We start from the raw sequence: 21,373 nt of genomic DNA, 5'->3' as shown, positions 1-21,373 counted from the left end.
CATTTTCCTGTCCCCAATAACCTATGACTTATGGTACATTTGCTGAAATTCTCCAGTCATTCAATATCTTACAAAATTCTTCCACCAACACTTTACATACTTTAAACTACGCTCTGAATGCCCGCGATTTCGCGGGTGTGTTCTAGTAACATTTTAATCAATTGAATCCGGCTGCTAAAATTGTTAGTACCACATGTTGACATAATCAAATCTTTGCATGTTCAGGTTCCACTAAAGTCAAAACAGGACACTTCATTAACATCTAAACTTTGCCTATATTCAACCTATAAAGAATAAAGTCCCAAACTTTTGCGGAAATACCGATTTTTATTTTATTTTCATGAATTGGGAATTTATATTAACAAATATTTTTTTTGGGGCCGCTGGCCGATTTTAGGGCCGCCAAGCGGCCCTAAACTATATAGTGGAATCATCCCTGACTTTGGACACATTCTTGTTTTTATCATCTTTCGTCCTTTATTTTTTGCCCTTCTCCATTTTTGGTTTTCTGTGAACATCAAGACCCCCTGATAAACCTCAATATCTGAAGAAGTTGATAAAAATTCAATACCATAATTCCAGGAACAATGGTATAGTATCAAACTTTAACTTTTTAATCACTGAGTTAAATATTTTTTATGCCAATTTAGAGAAGAAAAAAGACTTGTTTTATCCAACAGATTCTTAGAATTCTATTTCATTAGATGCATGTTTTACCATGTTTACCAACTTTATACTTATTCAGTTTGAAGGTTCAGTACTTTTATGTTTTATTCATATATTTCAGAATAATAAATATCAAGAGAGGAAATTGATATTTGACATGTTTGTCCATATTTGTAATTTACTATAGTAACACTGTCGATATATTTCACTTTCAGCAATGTGTGAAGCCAGTTGTACGTGGAGTGGACAACTACCTCCCAGAAATCACAAGAACCCAACCTACTCATGTAAAGTTTTCCTTGGAGGAGTACCCTGGGACATCACAGAATGTATGTATACATATGGTATAGGGTTATAAAGACATCCCCCAAAAGCGGAAAAACTAAAAAAACAAAAACAGACATGTATGTATACATGTATACAGAGGATGAAAATGGTGGATTGATTGGTTGATTGAAGGCCTCAAAGTTGCATATAATTGGTAACATCCACTTCATTTGAACTTTGTGATGGATAATTGTCTTGTTGGCAATCTCCTTATTTTCAAATTATTCTCACATGTTTTACAACCATCGAAGTTCCCTTGGTTTGTCAAATTTTGAATTGCAACAGTTTATATTTGTGAATGAAGATGTTAAACTTGGGTGAGAAAGCAGCCCATTCTAGTCCATATGTAAAAAAAAAGTACAGGGTATTGTTCAATAAGACAGCAAACCAAAACAAAACAAATCAATGTTAGTAATTTCACTGTGAAATGTCATCTGTAAGTATAAAAACATCTATAGATTCATTTACTTTTCATGCCAGTTTTCCTCGATATAGGAACCATTGCATTTTCATGAATATTTGATTTCCTGGTTTTGAAAAATCTGCATACAAGTATATATAAAATCAGTACTCAGTGGCGGATCTAGAAATTTTCAAAAGAGGGGCCCACTGACTGCCTAAATGGGGGGGGGGATTCCGTCACACTTCAGTGATTCCCTATATAACCAACCAAATTTTTTCTGAAAAAGGGGGCCCCCCTAAATCCGCCTCTGGTACTTCAATGAATATTTAAATTCCAAGGTTACTCTTGGTCCACATAATTCTATCTTTAACAATTTGTCAGGTCATACAAGGTAGATTTTATAATTAGATATATTCATAAACACACCTATTATTTGCAGCAGTTCAAATCTTCAGAATTTTTACAAAGATGTAAAAAAAGGCATTTTATTTGTTACTTATGACTTTACATTATTTACAGCTGGTCTACAGACATCCTTTGGAAAATTTGGAGCTTTTAAGATTGAATGGCCAGGAAAAGATGGTAGTATAACATTAATATGGAATTTTAAAATAATTATTCAGGAAATAGGATAAACGTTTAAATTTGACATGCATGAATATTACTCCTTTGTATAGGATATGTTTAATTAGCACTGCTATTTGCATCTCATTTTCAAATTTTGTAAAAATTCAGGTAAATCTAGATGTAAGTTTTATTTTTTCAGGTTTATTTTGTTAACATTATCAACACCAGTAGGTCCAGATCATAAAGAGTTCTACTATTGACTGTTTAAAAGTTTGTTAGCAAATGCAAATGCAAAATAAAATTGAGAATGGAAAATAAAGTGCAGTATATGAGACCAAGTGTCCTCATGTTGTACTCCATTGATTGTATATTTGTATGTCCTATGATAATAAAGGTTCAGATTAAAGTTTTGGTCAAAGTAATATTTGATGAAGTTGAAGTTTAATCAACTTGAAATTGAGTACACATGTTTCCTATGATATGATCTTTTTTTAATGCCAATTTAGAGTTTTTACCCAAATTTCACGGTCCACTTGTTAGTGCGAGTGGGGCATCTGTTCATCTCTGTTTTGATAACACTTTTCTGAATTTAAATGTTCTACATTCAAGTTCATAAGGTGACTGTTGGCAAGGCATACATTCTTGTCTTGTATGTCATGATAGGTTTGGTGGTGGGATGATATGAGTGTTTTTTAAACGACTAATATTTTTTTTACAGGTTATGTATATTTATTATTTGAGTCAGAGAAAGGTGTAAGAGGATTATTACAAGATTGTACTCATGACTTCAGTAGCGGAGACTATTATTACAAGATATCAAGTCGGAGGATGAGAGCTAAAGAGGTAACATTGGGGGTTTTCAAGTGAAAAAAATAATCATATTGCACTTTGTCTTTATATATGAATTAGTTTCTGTATTAGTTCTGCCCCCTTTTCAAAATTTGTTTTAAATAACTGGATGGAAATTATATTTAGAAATTTTAAGATACAAAGATGGTCACAGTCTGAGATTCTGCTTCAATAACTTTGTCAATTCTCCAGGGAATGTTACAGACTCTGGACTAAAGCTTCCTCAAGATTATGAAACAGCATCTGAAATATAACTTTATATTTTTTTATTAATGTTCCATATTTTGCTAATACATATCTGAATATTTGGCAGTCAGCATCATATTACTTTTACCCTGTCAGCAGCAAAGACGGGGACAAGAAAGAGTCCAATGGATCCTTTCTGAACCATTTGTAAATTAATAAATCACACCTGGTTGAAAAAAAATCTAAATTAGGACACTAGGATACATTTTCCATTCTTTTAAAGGGAGATAACTAATCCTCACTTACATAGTCAGCATGGACATTTGAACATATTACACAATAGCATATACAGATCATCAAACTTTATATAAATCACCAATGCATACCTGCCAATTTTTCAAAATCCCCATGTGGGTTTTGCGTGCAAGATGGCTGTCAGAGACCAAAAAAACCTTCTAGGGGGCCTGCAAATACCTTTAAATGCTGGTTTTTTTTTTAGCTTCTTCATACTTTTATAAGCCTTAAGTCATTGTAAAATTAATTGTTTTGTTTAAATTGTGGACAAAATGTGCTCTTTCAAAATTTCATTTTGGAGCCTCCATGGGGAAAATCACCCGCAAATAGTGACAGTTGGCAGGTATGCCAATGCTTGTCACATACTTAATACACCTGCCTAATATTGCATGTTCCATTAGATATCATACATTCTTTAAACAGATAAAATCTCATGCATTCACTATAAAGATAAATTATATTATTACATTGTTTGCAATGAATTACATTGATTTCCCAGTTAAATAAAAACCAATAATTTCACATGTGAAATAAACGTTATTTCACTCTCTGACGTCAAACAACAATAGGCGTTGTCAAGACGTCGATAACGGTGGGTCAAAACAAATTGTGAATGCGTAGAAAAAAGATATAGTTCCTTACACGTTTTACATTAATTTCTTTAAAAAAAGCCATTTGCTAATGTAATAAAAAGAATAACTAATTAAAGAATTCAAATAGAGAAAAATATTCAACTCGTGACCGAACAATATTGATAATTAACTCATGCGCTACGCTCATTCGTGAATTAATGTATTGTTCGGTCACTTGTTGAATATTTTTCTCTATTTGAATTCTTCGATTAGTTATTCTATAATTATTTTGACAGGATATATGAATTAATAATTATTTCATTATATTTTCTGTAGCATGTTTTTAGTATTTTTAAAAGCTTTGCATTTCTTTAATTCTTGTTGCTCATTTGATTAGCTGAGTTTTATTTTCAATAAAGTTTGAAAATGTTACTATTCAAGTGCTCTTGTATCAAATCATTCAAAGCAAATCATGATACAGAGTTAGCATTATTTTGAAATTTAGATATAATCTGATTTTACACGTATTATGATTTTTTTTATTTTCTAATATCCTTATTTTGCAGATTTCATACTTGATTTATGTATTAAATCCCAATGCATGGACTTTTTCAATCAATGTGTTGTATATGGAAAACTAGAAGAAGAAAAAAATATCCCTCTATGTTCATAATTATAAATTACCTGTTAACAAAAAAGGTTTTTCTACCATAAGAATAGATTACCTAATTAGCTGTATTTGGCAAAACTTTTAGGAATTTTCAGTCCTCAATGCTCTTCAACTTTGTACTTTATTTTTTAGCTCACCTGGCCTAAAAGGCCATGTGAGCTTTTCTCATCACTTGGCGTCCGTCGTCGTCGTCTGTCGTCGTTAACAATTTTTCAAACATCTTCTCCTCTGAAACTACTGAATGGATTTGAATGAAACTTAACATGATTGTTCCTTAGTATATCCTGCACAAAATGTGCGCTTCGATTTTTGATCCGTCAAAAAACATGGCCGCCGTTACTTAAAATAGAACATAGGGGTCAAATGCAGTTTTTGGCTTATATCTCAAAAACGAAAGCATTTAGAGCAAATCTGACATGGAGTAAAAATGTTCATTAGGTCAACATCTATCAGCCCTGAAATTTTCAGATGAATCAAACAAACCATTGTTGGGTTGCTGCCACTTAATTGGTAATTTTAAGGAAATTTTGCAGTTTTTGGTCATTATCTTGAATATTATTATAGATAAAGATAAACTGTAAACAGCAAAAAAGATCAGCAAAGTAAAATCTACAAATAAGTTAATATGACCAAAATTGTCAATTAACCCCTTAAGGGGTTATTGTCCTTTAATGACAATTTTTCACAATTTGTTCATCATATTTGCTAACTTTAAAAAATCTTCTCCTCTGAAACTACTGAATGGATTTGGTTAAAACTTAGCATGATTGTTCCTTAGATTATCCTGCACAAAGTGTGTGCTTTGATTTTTGATCCGTCAAAAAACATGGCCGCCGTTACTTAAAATAGAACATAGGGGTCAAATGCAGTTTTTGGCTTATATCTCAAAAACGAAAGCATTTAGAGCAAATCTGACATGGAGTAAAAATGTTCATTAGGTCAAGATCTATCAGCCCTGAAATTTTCAGATGAATCAAACAAACCATTGTTGGGTTGCTGCCACTTAATTGGTAATTTTAAGGAAATTTTGCAGTTTTTGGTCATTATCTTGAATATTAATATAGATAAAGATAAACTGTAAACAGCAAAAAAGATCAGCAAAGTAAGATCTACAAATAAGTTAATATGACCAAAATTGTCAATTGACCCCTTAAGGGGTTATTGTCCTTTAATGACAATTTTTCACAATTTGTTCATCATATTTGCTAACTTTAAAAAATCTTCTCCTGAAACTACTGAATGGATTTGGTTAAAACTTAGCATGATTGTTCCTTAGATTATCCTGCACAAAGTGTGTGCTTTGATTTTTGATCCGTCAAAAAACATGGCCGCCGTTACTTAAAATAGAACATAGGGGTCAAATGCAGTTTTTGGCTTATATCTCAAAAACGAAAGCATTAAGAGCAAATATGACATGAAGTAAAAATGTTCATTAGGTCAATATCTATCAGCCCTGAAATTTTCAGATGAATCAAACATCCAATTGTTGGGTTGCTGCCACTTAATTGGTAATTTTAAGGAAATTTTGCAGTTTTTGGTCATTATCTTGAATATTATTATAGATAAAGATAAACTGTAAACAGCAAATATGATCAGCAAAGTAAGATCTACAAATAAGTCAATTTGACCAAAATTGTCAATTGACCTCTTTAGGAGTTATTGCCCTTTAAAGACTTTTTTCACAATTTGTTCATCATGTTGACTTACTTTAAAAAATCTTCTCTTATGAAACTGCTGTATCAATTTCAGCCAAACTTAGGCTAAATGACTTTCAGAGTTTCAGAGTATCTAGTATAAATTTTATATTTCATTTCCTTGTATGTCAAGAAACATAGCTCCTATGGCTAAAATAGAACATAGGAGAAAATGATTTTTTTTTGCTTTTGAAGAAAATAGGACGATTCAAAGAACATTTAAATAAATTGAAAAGCCAAAATAATCATTGATGAGAGATTAAACCAAAAAAATTCAGGTGAGCGATTCAGGCTCTTGAGAGCCTCTTGTTTATTCGAGCATCACTGATGAGTCTTTTGTAGACGAAACAGGCGTCTGGCGTAAATATAAAATTTAATCCTGGTATCTATGATGTCTGACGAGTTGATCCTCAACTAGAGATTTTTTACAACTGAAAATTCATATTAAAAAATAAATAATTTTTGAAATTCATTGTTTCACAGCGAATTCTTTTTAAGGTAATACTTAGTTATAGTTTAGAAATGAAATTCAGAAAAAAATGTATTTCTAAATTCCATGACTTAGTTAGAATTAAAAAAAAAATATATGCTTTCCGAAGAATTCATGATAAAGATATAGTCAAGTATGTATTGATATTTGTGTGAAAGAACGGTGTGGTATTGCATGATTTTTATATAGTTTTTGAATTTTAGACATCTTTGAAATGGAAAACGGTAAGAATAGTCCCTTGTAGAGTAGAATTTGTTGTATATAGTAAAAAGTGTGCTGTTAGGTTAGATATGGCTTACTTACTGTGACTTGACTGTAAGTGTTGCTCTTTACCTATTGCAGCTAATTCATTCAAAATTCTAATTCAATTGGAATTTGTGGAACTGGTCAGAAATTTTAACTAACTGCTTTAGAAAACTAATTATGTCATCAGTGCCAGGTGCTAAACGAGAAATAGGTGGAGAGCAACACTTCAAGTCATGTAAACGTAATTCAGTGAAATTAGTATGCATTTTCAATAGCCGTTAAGCACTAAGTTCCAATTAGATTTAAAAAAAAAATTTCCCAGTAATTTACAGATTGGAGGCTGGAGCAGGGTTCACACTCACAACCTCAGTGTTGACGGCTAATGATAGAATATTTTAACTTCTTTGACCACTTGGACACCGAATCCCACAGACAACAGGGAAAGCTTCCTATAATTAATAAGAATATTTAGTATATTGAACATTAGCTTAAACATTTTGAAGGGGCTTTGTTATTTTCGCTTGTTTCCTGAAAATGTAAAAATGTAAAATGCATGAATAGCTTATAAAAAGAAACAATAATAGCCTATAGGGCTATCGGATGGTACAGTGAATGAATTTAACCCCTGCGCTAAAAAAAAACCAAATGCATTAACATTCAAATTTAAGCATGTTGAACTCCATATTTCATGTGGTATCTTGAATAGCACTTGCAAGTTACACCAGAATTCATTAAGAAACATATTCATACAGAGTGACGGTTAGACAAGATCTTGTTAAGTTAAATTCAACCCTAATATTGAATTTGTATAGGATCATTTTTAAAAGTATCCCAAATTGTAGGTTGGAAAAAATCTGACAGCACACTTGATAAATGCTGAGTAGTCGGGCTATCCAGATGGTTTTTACCAAAATAACATTGAGTTATCTCCCTTTTGCCATCTGGAAATCCTGATAACAAATAATTGTGGTGGAATCTGTAGTATAGTTTTTATTTATCAGTTTATCTTGTATTATATATAGATTAGTATTTTTTAGCTTTATATAGAGTAGTTAGTAGTAGTAGTAGTAGTATCTTGTTTTAGTTAATTTTACTGCATGATATATCTTTTCATAGTTATAGTTTTATATTTCTTTTGTTATATGGGATTTTTAAGAACTTGTAGAGTTCTCAAAATGTGACAGTTAGGACCGACACAAATTTGTGATTTAACTTTTGAAATGTGAGGACCAGCAATTTTTCATCAAGAACCATCAGAAAAAACTGGTTTTGAGAACTCTTGCCTTTAATTTCAATTTGATTGAAATAATGATCATGCCTCAATTGCAAAATATTTTGGTTTTCCCAACCCTACCTAAAGGTAGAGACAGTGGGTACTGGGTAGGTAGGTATGCATTTTCTTTTTTTTTTGGCAAAGGGAAATTGAAATGTCAGATGCATATTTGATTTTTGAAAAATCTTGTCAGGACAATACAAAATTTTGAGAAGTTGCTATTTTCTGGGTAGGTGGGGTTGTGACAAACAAATTAAATGTATTATTCCTTTTAATGGCCTCATGAGTCTACCCTTGTTTCAAGAATCTGACAGCACTTGGTTCTGCTTTCTTTTCTAGTGACTATTACATCAGCCAATGAAATTTCAGCTATCAAATTTTTGAAGTTGTGAATCAGGATAAAACCAGAGTATTATGAAAGTTCATTTGAAACAGAAAGTAGATTATCTCTTGCATTGTCAGATTCTATTTAGAGTTATTGCGCTTTAAAGTAAATTTTTCACAATTTTTCATAAATTTATGCAATTTTATACAAAAATCTTTTCCTCTGAAACTTCTAGGCCAAAGTCATTGTAGATAGAGATAATAGTAAATAGCAAGAATTTTCAGTATAGTAAGATTTACAAACAAGTTATCATCACCATTAGCAGAATTTGGTCATGAATTCCATACTTGTCCTTTGTTAAATATGCACATAGACCAAGGTGAGTGACACAGGCTCTCAAGAGCCTCTATTTATTATATATAAAAAAACTCAATATTTAAATTCATTGGTCAGCTATACCCATAGAACTCACAAAATTTGGTTCCCCACCAAATAAATTTAATAAACCAATTGCCAAGATCATAAGACATTGAATTAATACTGTATATGTTTTTACAGGTCCAAGTGATTCCTTGGGTTCTTAGTGATAGCAATTACGTCCGCCAACCATCCCAGCGTCTTGACTCTAACAAGACCGTATTTGTTGGAGCACTACATGGAATGATGAATGCAGAGGCACTAGGATGCATCATGAATGATCTCTTTGGCAATGTAGTGTATGGTGGCATAGACACTGATAAACATAAATATCCAATCGGTAGTGGACGTGTAACATTTAACAGTAAAAAGAGTTATATGAAAGCTGTTCAAGCTGCCTTTGTAGAAATCAAAACTCCAAAGTTCACAAAAAAGGTAAATATAAACTTCCAAAAGAATATCTCTTGGACTTTGTATAATTCAAGAGGACCCTGTACTTTCCAGGTAGGGCATTAAAACTAAAAAAATCTACTTAGAGGGCAAGTATAAACTAAAGAATAAATCAGACACTTAACGTGGACCCTGTTTTAGGGTTAGAGATTGTTTTAGATACTGTTTAATATGCATAGTATGGAGAACAGACTGACATGCTATGCTCTATATTGTGGTCTTGTATGCAAATATTTTTGAATTATTCCCTGAATAAAAATCTGATGTAATGGTATGATTGCCAATGAGTTTAGACCAGGTTGATTTGAGCAATTAAAGGTCTCTGTACCGCCTTGAAGAACAAAAAAAAAGACTTTTTCACGATTCCAAATAGCTGGCTATAAAAGGCTTTAAAATGGAAACCAAAACAATTCAAACCAGTAGATTATCGTCCTAATTTATAGCAATACAAGTTACGAAAACAAATGTGACCGACTTAACCAAGGACAACCGCTGAACTACTTATGTTAACAAAATTCGTTATTTTTATATGATATTTTATCAAGTAAGAAATTAGTTTTATACATTATGAATTACAGATTCAAATTGACCCATACTTAGAAGACTCTATGTGTAGCTCATGTGGAATACAACAAGGACCGTACTTTTGTCGTGAAATGGTTTGCTTTAAGTATTTCTGTAGGACCTGTTGGTATTGGCAGCATGCTTTAGATAGTCTCCGTCACCACAAGCCAGTCACTAGGAATACAAAGACATCAAATATCATTGCTGCTGCATCTATGTAAGTTAAAGTCCTGATATGTGGGGGTTTCTATTCTCCATGGGCCTATGTTATAACTTTGGATAGTCTCCGTCACCACATCAAATATCATTGCTGCTGCATCTATGTAAGTTAAAGTCCTGATATGTGGGGGTTTCTATTCTCTGTGGGCCTATGTTATAACTTTGGATGGTCTCCGCCACCACAAGCCAGTCACCAGGAATACAAAGACCACAAATATCATTGCAGCTGCATCTATGTAAGTTAAAGTCCTGATATGTGGGGGTTTCTATTCTCTGTGGGCCTATGTTATAACTTTGGATAGTTGCCGTCACCACAAGCCGGTCACCAGGAATACAAAGACCACAAATATCATTGCAGCTGCATCTATGTAAGTTATAGTCCTAATATGGGGGGTTTCTATTCTCTGAGGGCCTATGTTATAACTTTGGATAGTCTCCGTCACCACAAGCCGGTCACCAGGAATACAAAGACATCAAATATCATTGCAGCTGCATCTATGTAAGTTATAGTCCTAATATGGGGGGTTTCTATTCTCTGTGGGCCTATGTTATAACTTTGGATGGTCTCCGTCACCACAAGCCAGTCACCAGGAATACAAAGACATCAAATATCATTGCAGCTGCATCTATGTAAGTTATAGTCCTAATATGGGGGGTTTCTATTCTCTGAGGGCCTATGTTATAACTTTGGATAGTCTCCGTCACCACAAGCCGGTCACCAGGAATACAAAGACATCAAATATCATTGCAGCTGCATCTATGTAAGTTATAGTCCTAATATGGGGGGTTTCTATTCTCTGTGGGCCTATGTTATAACTTTGGATGGTCTCCGTCACCACAAGCCAGTCACCAGGAATACAAAGACATCAAATATCATTGCAGCTGCATCTATGTAAGTTATAGTCCTAATATGGGGGGTTTCTATTCTCTGAGGGCCTATGTTATAACTTTGGATAGTCTCCGTCACCACAAGCCGGTCACCAGGAATACAAAGACATCAAATATCATTGCAGCTGCATCTATGTAAGTTATAGTCCTAATATGGGGGGTTTCTATTCTCTGAGGGCCTATGTTATAACTTTGGATAGTCTCCGTCACCACAAGCCGGTCACCAGGAATACAAAGACATCAAATATCATTGCAGCTGCATCTATGTAAGTTATAGTCCTAATATGGGGGGTTTCTATTCTCTGTGGGCCTATGTCATAACTTTGGATAGTTGCCGTCACCACAAGCCGGTCACCAGGAATACAAAGACCACAAATATCATTGCAGCTGCATCTATGTAAGTTATAGTCCTAATATGGGGGGTTTCTATTCTCTGAGGGCCTATGTTATAACTTTGGATAGTCTCCGTCACCACAAGCCGGTCACCAGGAATACAAAGACATCAAATATCATTGCAGCTGCATCTATGTAAGTTATAGTCCTAATATGGGGGGTTTCTATTCTCTGTGGGCCTATGTTATAACTTTGGATGGTCTCCGTCACCACAAGCCAGTCACCAGGAATACAAAGACATCAAATATCATTGCAGCTGCATCTATGTAAGTTATAGTCCTAATATGTGGGGGTTTCTATTCTCCTTGGGCCTATGTTATAACTTTGGATAGTCTCCGTCACCACAAGCCAGTCACCAGGAATACAAAGACCACAAATATCATTGCTGCTGCATCTATGTATGTTATAGTCCTGATATGTGGGGGTTTCTATTTTCTGTGGGCCTATGTTATAACTTTGGATAGTCTCCGTCACCACAAGCCAGTCACCAGGAATACAAAGACATCAAATATCATTGCAGCAGCATCTATGTAAGTTATAGTCCTAATATGTGGGGGTTTCTATTCTCTGTGGGCCTATGTTATAACTTTGGATAGTCTCCGTCACCACAAGCCAGTCACCAGGAATACAAAGACCACAAATATCATTGCTGCTGCATCTATGTAAGTTATAGTCCTAATATGGGGGGTTTCTATTCTCCGTGGGCCTATGTTATAACTTTGGATAGTCTCAGTCACCACAAGCCAGTCACCAGGAATACAAAGACATCAAATATCATTGCTGCTGCATCTATGTAAGTTATAGTCCTAATATTGGGGGTTTCTATTCTCTGTGGGCCTATGTTATAACTTTGGATAGTCTCCGTCACTACAAGCCAGTCACCAGGAATACAAAGACATCAAATATCATTGCAGCTGCATCTATGTAAGTTATAGTCCTAATATGTGGGGTTTCTATTCTCTGTGGGCCTATGTTATAACTTTGGATAGTCTCCGTCACTACAAGCCAGTCACCAGGAATACAAAGACATCAAATATCATTGCTGCTGCATCTATGTAAGTTAAGTCTTAAACATGTGGTGGTTTCTATTCTCTGTGGGCCTATGTTATAACTTTAGATAGTCTCCGTCACCACAAGCCAGTCACCAGGAATACAAAGACATCAAATATCATTGCTGCTGCATCTATGTAAGTTATAGTCCTAATATGTGGGGGTTTCTATTCTCCTTGGGCCTATGTTATTACTTTGGATAGTCTCCGTCACCACAACAAATATCATTGCAGCTGCATCTATGTAAGTTATAGTCCTAATATGTGGGGGTTTCTATTCTCCTTGGGCCTATGTTATTACTTTGGATAGTCTCCGTCACCACAACAAATATCATTGCAGCTGCATCTATGTAAGTTATAGTTCTAATATGTGGGGGTTTCTATTCTCTGTGGGCCTATGTTATAACTTTGGATAGTCTCCGTCACCACAAGCCAGTCACCAGGAATACAAAGACATCAAATATCATTGCTGCTGCATCTATGTAAGTTATAGTCCTGATATGTGGGGGTTTCTATTCTCAGTGGGCCTATGTTATAACTTTAGATAGTCTCCGTCACCACAAGCCAGTCACCAGGAATACAAAGACCTCAAATATCATTGCTGCTGCATCTATGTAAGTTATAGTCCTAATATGGGGGGTTTCTATTCTCCTCGGGCCTATGTTATAACTTTGGATAGTCTCCGCCACTACAAGCCAGTCACCAGGAATACAAAGACATCAAATATCATTGCAGCTGCATCTATGTAAGTTATAGTACTGATATGTGGGGGTTTCTATTCTCTGTGGGCCTATGTTATTACTTTGGATAGTCTCCGTCACCACAACAAATATCATTGCAGCTGCATCTATGTAAGTTATAGTCCTAATATGTGGGGGTTTCTATTCTCCTTGGGCCTATGTTATTACTTTGGATAGTCTCCGTCACCACAACAAATATCATTGCAGCTGCATCTATGTAAGTTATAGTTCTAATATGTGGGGGTTTCTATTCTCTGTGGGCCTATGTTATAACTTTGGATAGTCTCCGTCACCACAAGCCAGTCACCAGGAATACAAAGACATCAAATATCATTGCTGCTGCATCTATGTAAGTTATAGTCCTAATATGGGGGGTTTCTATTCTCCTCAGGCCTATGTTATAACTTTGGATAGTCTCCGCCACTACAAGCCAGTCACCAGGAATACAAAGACATCAAATATCATTGCAGCTGCATCTATGTAAGTTATAGTACTGATATGTGGGGGTTTCTATTCTCTGTGGGCCTATGTTATTACTTTGGATAGTCTCCGTCACCACAACAAATATCATTGCAGCTGCATCTATGTAAGTTATAGTCCTAATATGTGGGGGTTTCTATTCTCCTTGGGCCTATGTTATTACTTTGGATAGTCTCCGTCACCACAACAAATATCATTGCAGCTGCATCTATGTAAGTTATAGTTCTAATATGTGGGGGTTTCTATTCTCTGTGGGCCTATGTTATAACTTTGGATAGTCTCCGTCACCACAAGCCAGTCACCAGGAATACAAAGACATCAAATATCATTGCTGCTGCATCTATGTAAGTTATAGTCCTAATATGGGGGGTTTCTATTCTCCTCGGGCCTATGTTATAACTTTGGATAGTCTCCGCCACTACAAGCCAGTCACCAGGAATACAAAGACATCAAATATCATTGCAGCTGCATCTATGTAAGTTATAGTACTGATATGTGGGGGTTTCTATTCTCCTTGGGCCTATGTTATTACTTTGGATAGTCTCCGTCACCACAACAAATATCATTGCAGCTGCATCTATGTAAGTTATAGTCCTAATATTTGGGGGTTTCTATTCTCCTTGGGCCTATGTTATTACTTTGGATAGTCTCCGTCACCACAACAAATATCATTGCAGCTGCATCTATGTAAGTTATAGTTCTAATATGTGGGGGTTTCTATTCTCTGTGGGCCTATGTTATAACTTTGGATAGTCTCCGTCACCACAAGCCAGTCACCAGGAATACAAAGACATCAAATATCATTGCAGCTGCATCTATGTAAGTTATAGTCCTAATATGTGGGGGTTTCTATTCTCTGTGGGCCTATGTTATAACTTTGGATAGTCTCCGTCACCACAAGCCAGTCACCAGGAATACAAAGACATCAAATATCATTGCAGCTGCATCTATGTAAGTTATAGTCCTAATATGTGGGGGTTTCTATTCTCTGTGGGCCTATGTTATAACTTTGGATGGTCTCCGTCACCACAAGCCAGTCACCAGGAATACAAAGACGTCAAATATCATTGCTGCTGCATCTATGTAAGTTATAGTCCTAATATGTGGGGTTTCTATTCTCCGTGGGCCTATGTTATAACTTTGGATGGTCTCCGTCACCACAAGCCAGTCACCAGGAATACAAAGACATCAAATATCATTGCTGCTGCATCTATGTAAGTTATAGTCCTAATATGTGGGGGTTTCTATTCTCTGTGGGCCTATGTTATAACTTTGGATGGTCTCCGTCACCACAAGCCAGTCACCAGGAATACAAAGACATCAAATATCATTGCAGCAGCATCTATGTAAGTTATAGTCCTAATATGTGGGGGTTTCTATTCTCTGTGGGCCTATGTTATAACTTTGGATAGTCTCCGTCACCACAAGCCTGTCACCAGGAATACAAAGACCACAAATATCATTGCAGCAGCATCTATGTAAGTTATAGTCCTAATATGTGGGGGTTTCTATTCTCTGTGGGCCTATGTTATAACTTTGGATAGTCTCCGTCACCACAAGCCAGTCACCAGGAATACAAAGACCACAAATATCATTGCAGCAGCATCTATGTAAGTTATAGTCCTAATATGTGGGGGTTTCTATTCTCTGTGGGCCTATGTTATAACTTTGGATAGTCTCCGTCACCACAAGCCTGTCACCAGGAATACAAAGACCACAAATATCATTGCAGCAGCATCTATGTAAGTTATAGTCCTAATATGTGGGGGTTTCTATTCTCTGTGGGCCTATGTTATAACTTTGGATAGTCTCCGTCACCACAAGCCAGTCACCAGGAATACAAAGACCACAAATATCATTGCAGCAGCATCTATGTAAGTTATAGTCCTAATATGTGGGGGTTTCTATTCTCTGTGGGCCTATGTTATAACTTTGGATAGTCTCCGTCACCACAAGCCAGTCACCAGGAATACAAAGACATCAAATATCATTGCAGCTGCATCTATGTAAGTTATAGTCCTAATATGTGGGGGTTTCTATTCTCTGTGGGCCTATGTTATAACTTTGGATAGTCTCCGTCACCACAAGCCAGTCACCAGGAATACAAAGACCACAAATATCATTGCAGCAGCATCTATGTAAGTTATAGTCCTAATATGTGGGGGTTTCTATTCTCTGTGGGCCTATGTTATAACTTTGGATAGTCTCCGTCACCACAAGCCAGTCACCAGGAATACAAAGACATCAAATATCATTGCAGCTGCATCTATGTAAGTTATAGTCCTAATATGTGGGGGTTTCTATTCTCTGTGGGCCTATGTTATAACTTTGGATAGTCTCCGTCACCACAAGCCAGTCACCAGGAATACAAAGACCTCAAATATCATTGCTGCTGCATCTATGTAAGTTATAGTCCTAATATGTGGGGGTTTCTATTCTCTGTGGGCCTATGTTATAACTTTGGATAGTCTCCGTCACCACAAGCCAGTCACCAGGAATACAAAGACCTCAAATATCATTGCTGCTGCTTCTATGTAAGTTAAGTCTTAAACATGTCGAGGTTTCTATTCTTCCTGTAAAACTGTCATTTCTTTATTATACCCCTGTCCTGAAAGAATCAATGATTCAATTCCCACATGTGGCAGTTGCACTAGACTCTAATTTGTTTGATAAGAATTTTTCATTTATCCTACCGAAGGTCGTTGATTCCCTCTTCCACCACAATTAAAAACTGACCGCCACAAAATACAACAATAGTGTTGAAAGTGATAGTCAAAATCAATCTATGAAAGAATCTATGTAAGGTAAAGTTCTGATATGTGGGGGTTTCTATTCTCCCTGTGTGCCGATGTTATTACTTTATTATACCCTGCTCTTAGATAATCTATGTTATGGGTAGTCCTAATATGTTGGGGTTTCTATTCTTCTTGTTTACTTATGTTAATACTTTATTATACTCCTGCCCTGAAAGAATCTGTTTCGAACTCCACATTGGGCAGTTGCACTAGACTCTAATCTTAATTGATTAGTTCATCTTTGAAACTTGTAATGTATGTAGAATATCTTTTTATTCATCTTATCCATGTATTTGATTTTGTTTTTATTTTTATTTAATTTCAGAAATGGAATTGATATGTAAAGACATTTTCCTACAGATAGCAAATGAACATGGGAATAACTATGAAGAATTAAGTGCTATATTTGTATTATAAAGTGCTAAAAATGTACAATAGTGCTTTTCAGAAATTTGGATTCATACTCAACAATTGATACAGTTAAAAGAGGTTTTATATGCATTTTATGAAGAGAAGTAAATAAACTACAGAAAGATTGATTTCAACAACTTAAATTTTTATATAAATAATAAATTGTATAAAAAATTCAAGATATTTTATTGGACCCTTATATGTCTTCTATTTTTTTCTGTTGTCAGATTAAAGAACGTTAAAATATCTTTCTGTAAGAATTATTTTAATTTCAAATTCATAAAAGCATTGAAAATTTTAGTTAAAAGTTTAATGAATGAACATTTAAGTTTTAAAACATCATACCTGCTTTGCCTATTTAATGTCGATCATTAAATTTTTAAGTGAAAGATTAAATTCAAATTTGAATTCATTTAAATTTTATTAATTAATGTAGGAAAATTTAATGTTGAACATTAAATTTTTATTAAATTTTGCAAAGGTCAGAATATATGGCTCTTGTTTTAGTATAGTAACAAAACAAGAGAAAATTTAATGTGGATCATTAAACAAAATTTTTTTATTAAAGAAAGTACTAATAACGTTTTTAAAGTATGAAATTATAGGGAAATATAGCTGTTAAATTTTTAAAGAAAGAAAAATTTGAGTTTTAGAAATAGCTATTTGTCAGATTTGTCTTCATTTAAAGAGATGTACATATTTTATTGTATGTGTAAGATGCAATTTTAAGAATATGGGAGAAATATTTACCAAATACATAACTTGTTCTCTTGAGAAAAAAACCTAGCAGAGTACCAACAGCTGACATTACAAACTAGTTTATTGATAATTGTGGCATATTTGAGATGATCCATATTTTGTCATTTACGTGTACATATGAAGATTTCTGATTTTTCTACATATGTTTGAACTGTTTATGATGTGAACGTTCAGAATGGGTTAGTAAACAAAAAAATATATAAAAATTTTGAAAAAAGTGCTGTTTTTTTTTTTATTGTTAATGTTGTGTTGTGTTTTGTATTTTATAACAAATTTGGTCTCGGAGCACCAATTTTTCTTTTTTGATATATTTGTATGTATATAAATATATGAATATTTTGATCAGACGACCTGACTTGATTTTTAAAATACCATTTAATGGTGTATGTTTTTTGCTGTTCTTGACGCTCCCTGGAATTCAGAAAAAATGCACATGTAATTTATGTCAAATTTATTCAAATTGAATATTTTATTAAGAATGTGCTGTATATGGACAAGTCTAGATTTTTTAAATACTTTATTTATTTCTGAAAACATTGTGGAAATTTGCAATTGACCATTTAAACTTAATTGGGCCAAATGTTGGCCTTCATAAGAATTATTCTTTTTCTGGACTGTTTGGCATGTTAAGGGCCCTTATAAATGCTCAAAAAGACCACAAGGGGCCTGTTGCATTTTTCAAATATTCTGGTCAATTCACTATCCAAAAAAACTAAGAGTAATGAAATATGCAATTGGTTCTTTGTATCATTGAATTAATTGACTGTCAATTGATGCGGTTAAGAGTTGGAGACTCCAGTTTCCTCAACCAATCAAAACTAGCTATCGAAACTCAACTTGCCATTTTAACCTGAAATATCAATCCTTTTTTTTTTCTATTGGTTCATGATGACGCGACATGTATCATTTTAATAAAATCTAGACTTGTTTCATTTTTAGGGTTTTTGACTAGGTTCTTTAAGCCTTTTATTTCATGTGTTTACTTTTTACTGTGATTATCTGAAAATGTTACTCTAATAGTTTTTTTTTAATTTTCTCTTTTCTGTAATCTAGATTTTATCCTATTTAAATAAAAAGAATTTGCATATGACAAAAAAGTTCACAAAATTAATAAAATTTATTATGATACTTAAGGCATGATAAATGGAAATATTGGCAATAGATCAAAGTTTGAAAACAAAATATATTTTTGCCTTCTGTTGACTTGAAATTTTCCCAGTCAGTATTTTAACAAACTTTTGTCATATGCAATATTTTATATATTTATTTATCTATACAGTATTCAAAAGTATTTTTATTTCAAGGAACTGGCTATGCAATCAATGAATACAAAAAAACTTAATAATATTCTTGTGCAAGTCTAATGAGGTTTTAGGCCCGAAGTATGGGGCTCATGAAATTTTGAATGCTGGATCTTTTTATATTTTCTTTAAATGACATTTTATTCTATTTTTGTCTTTCACTGTCATTTGAAATTTGCTATAGTTCTCAAATATTCTTCTTTTAACATAGAATTTTCTTTATATAGTTGAGAACATTTTAAATATAGGAATATAGGTTAAGTTCAGAGAGAATTTTATAGAGCTACAAAGAAATTATTGCATTTATTTATAGATTTTATTGCAAAATTTCTGAAATTTAGCTTTAAACATAGATTTGTTACTTTAATGTTGCTTTCTTTTAATTCATTAATTTTATTTTTCAATGTAACAAGAAAGGAGTAGAGATCATTTTAAGTTATTTATAAGAATGGGTAGTTTAACATAAAGTTTTACTCTATAAAATGAAAAATTTAATGTTTGTATGTTATGTCTTTAAAAGTTTGTATTACTAAGAGAGATAACTCTGTTTATAAAATTGAGAATTGAATTGAATATGAGATTTTCCTTGATCATGTCGTTCAGAATTTTTGTTCTCTGAAATACCTCATTTATTTTAATGTTACAAGTTACAGAAAAAGAATGTTAATTTTCAAAGTGTTATTATAGTCTGTTTGAATTAAGAACTTGGTGTTAAAATTAAAGATTTCTACTGAATAATTATGATATCAGTATTTCTTGGATTTAAGTATGAAATGTGATCATTAATTCATATTTAATGTTTGATACTGACTGCCAAATGTGTAATTAGAATCAAATTGTACTCTTGAAATGGAGAATTTTTGTTACCTTATCCAATGCAATGCAGTGTTCGATTAACTAGCAGGGAGCTATGATTTTTTTGTTATTCACTCGGGGAGAAGTCCTGTTTTTGTAATTTTGATATTATTTATTTTTGTTTTGCACTGCACTTATTTTGAGGCCTTTTGTTTAAAATATATTTTTGCAAAAATAAAACATTTTTTGCATAACTTTATGTTGAATGTATGTGAAGTCAAACATGAATATAAAAATAAGATGTGGTATGATTGCCAATGACACAACTCTCCACCACAGACTAAATGACACAGAAATTAACCACTATCTGTCCCTGTACTGCCTTCAATAATGAGTAAAAGTCATAACACATAGTATGAAATCTAATACCCGTGATAGTTGTATCAGTAGGTATTTACATGATTGCAACACATTTTTAATTAGCATCTGTCCTCCACTATAAAATCACTCATGATTCCAATTGACCAAACTTGTCTTATTTCGAAGTTGTACATCCACTCACAAAATGGGTAGTTTATTGCAACTAAACTTAAAAAAAATTGTACACCCACTCAAGAAATAGATGTTCTGCATTGTAATGACCTTGTATGTATACATGTATATCTTTAGATTTTGTTACATATTACTAGTTTCATGACGAATTCGTTTTTTTTTCAAGTTTGCGACTTTTGTTGCAGAAAGCTTGACAGGGATAGTGATCTGGCGGCGGTTTTGGCTTACTTCTCAAAAGCTTTATATTTTAGAAGGTGGAAGACATGGATACTTGATACTTTGTATATATGTCTTATGTTACTAAGTTTCACTCTTTCATATGTCCATTGTCCTTGACCTCATTTTCATGGATCAGTGATTACTTGAAAAAAGTTAAGATTTTTAGTATTCTTAATTTCTCTCTTTTTTAGTAATAGGATAACTATATTTGGTATGTGCATACCTTGCAATTTCAAAAATTGATATTATAAGCAATAGATCTTCTATATTTGGTTTATGGAATGATTGAAAGATGTGCAGGTGTCATCTGACCTTGACATCATTTTCATGGTTTAGCTTGTTTATTGATAAAATCTTAAATACTAAAAAGAATAGGTCAACTATATTTAATGTATAGATTGATTGTAAGGTATACATGTCTATCTGGCAGGATTCATTTGACCTTGATATCAATTTCATGGTTCATTGGTCAATATTTAGTTTTCTTTGTTAAATCTGTTTCTTAGAAACTATAACATGTATAAGAAATAAGAAAAGTTTATTTGTTGTATTGAATGATTGTCAGGTGTTCATGCAATTCTCATTGGTTTATCTGATCTTGACTTCATTTTCTTGGATCATGTTAAGTTTGTGTGATACTTGTAGTAAAGCTTTATATTTACGACTCAATTTAAAATATATAATTAGAAGGGGAGACATTTCATCGTGTACACTCTAGTTTATTTCGGCTGAAAAGTGGTGTTCAGATCTACAGGACAGTCAATATATTAACTTAACTG

At 33.6% G+C, this 21,373-nt stretch overlaps 1 protein-coding gene across 1 annotated transcript in view; it reads left to right on the top strand.

The window, feature by feature from the left end:
* The window catches only part of LOC143052403 (uncharacterized), a 38,939-nt gene extending 18,862 nt beyond the window's left edge, over positions 1 to 20,077 (top strand). The window contains exons 7-12 of the mRNA XM_076225435.1: positions 882 to 995; positions 1,916 to 1,978; positions 2,682 to 2,806; positions 9,121 to 9,414; positions 10,008 to 10,210; positions 16,883 to 20,077. Coding sequence (XP_076081550.1) covers positions 882 to 995; positions 1,916 to 1,978; positions 2,682 to 2,806; positions 9,121 to 9,414; positions 10,008 to 10,210; positions 16,883 to 16,901 — 818 coding nt within the window. The 3' untranslated portion in view covers positions 16,902 to 20,077. The remainder of the gene's footprint in view (positions 1 to 881; positions 996 to 1,915; positions 1,979 to 2,681; positions 2,807 to 9,120; positions 9,415 to 10,007; positions 10,211 to 16,882) is intronic.
* The last annotated feature ends 1,296 nt before the right edge of the window (positions 20,078 to 21,373 follow it).

The sequence above is a fragment of the Mytilus galloprovincialis genome, chromosome 11 (assembly GCF_965363235.1).
Source record: "Mytilus galloprovincialis chromosome 11, xbMytGall1.hap1.1, whole genome shotgun sequence".
Classification (NCBI taxonomy): Eukaryota; Metazoa; Mollusca; class Bivalvia; order Mytilida; family Mytilidae; genus Mytilus; species Mytilus galloprovincialis.
This window is presented reverse-complemented; position numbering and strand designations above follow the sequence as displayed.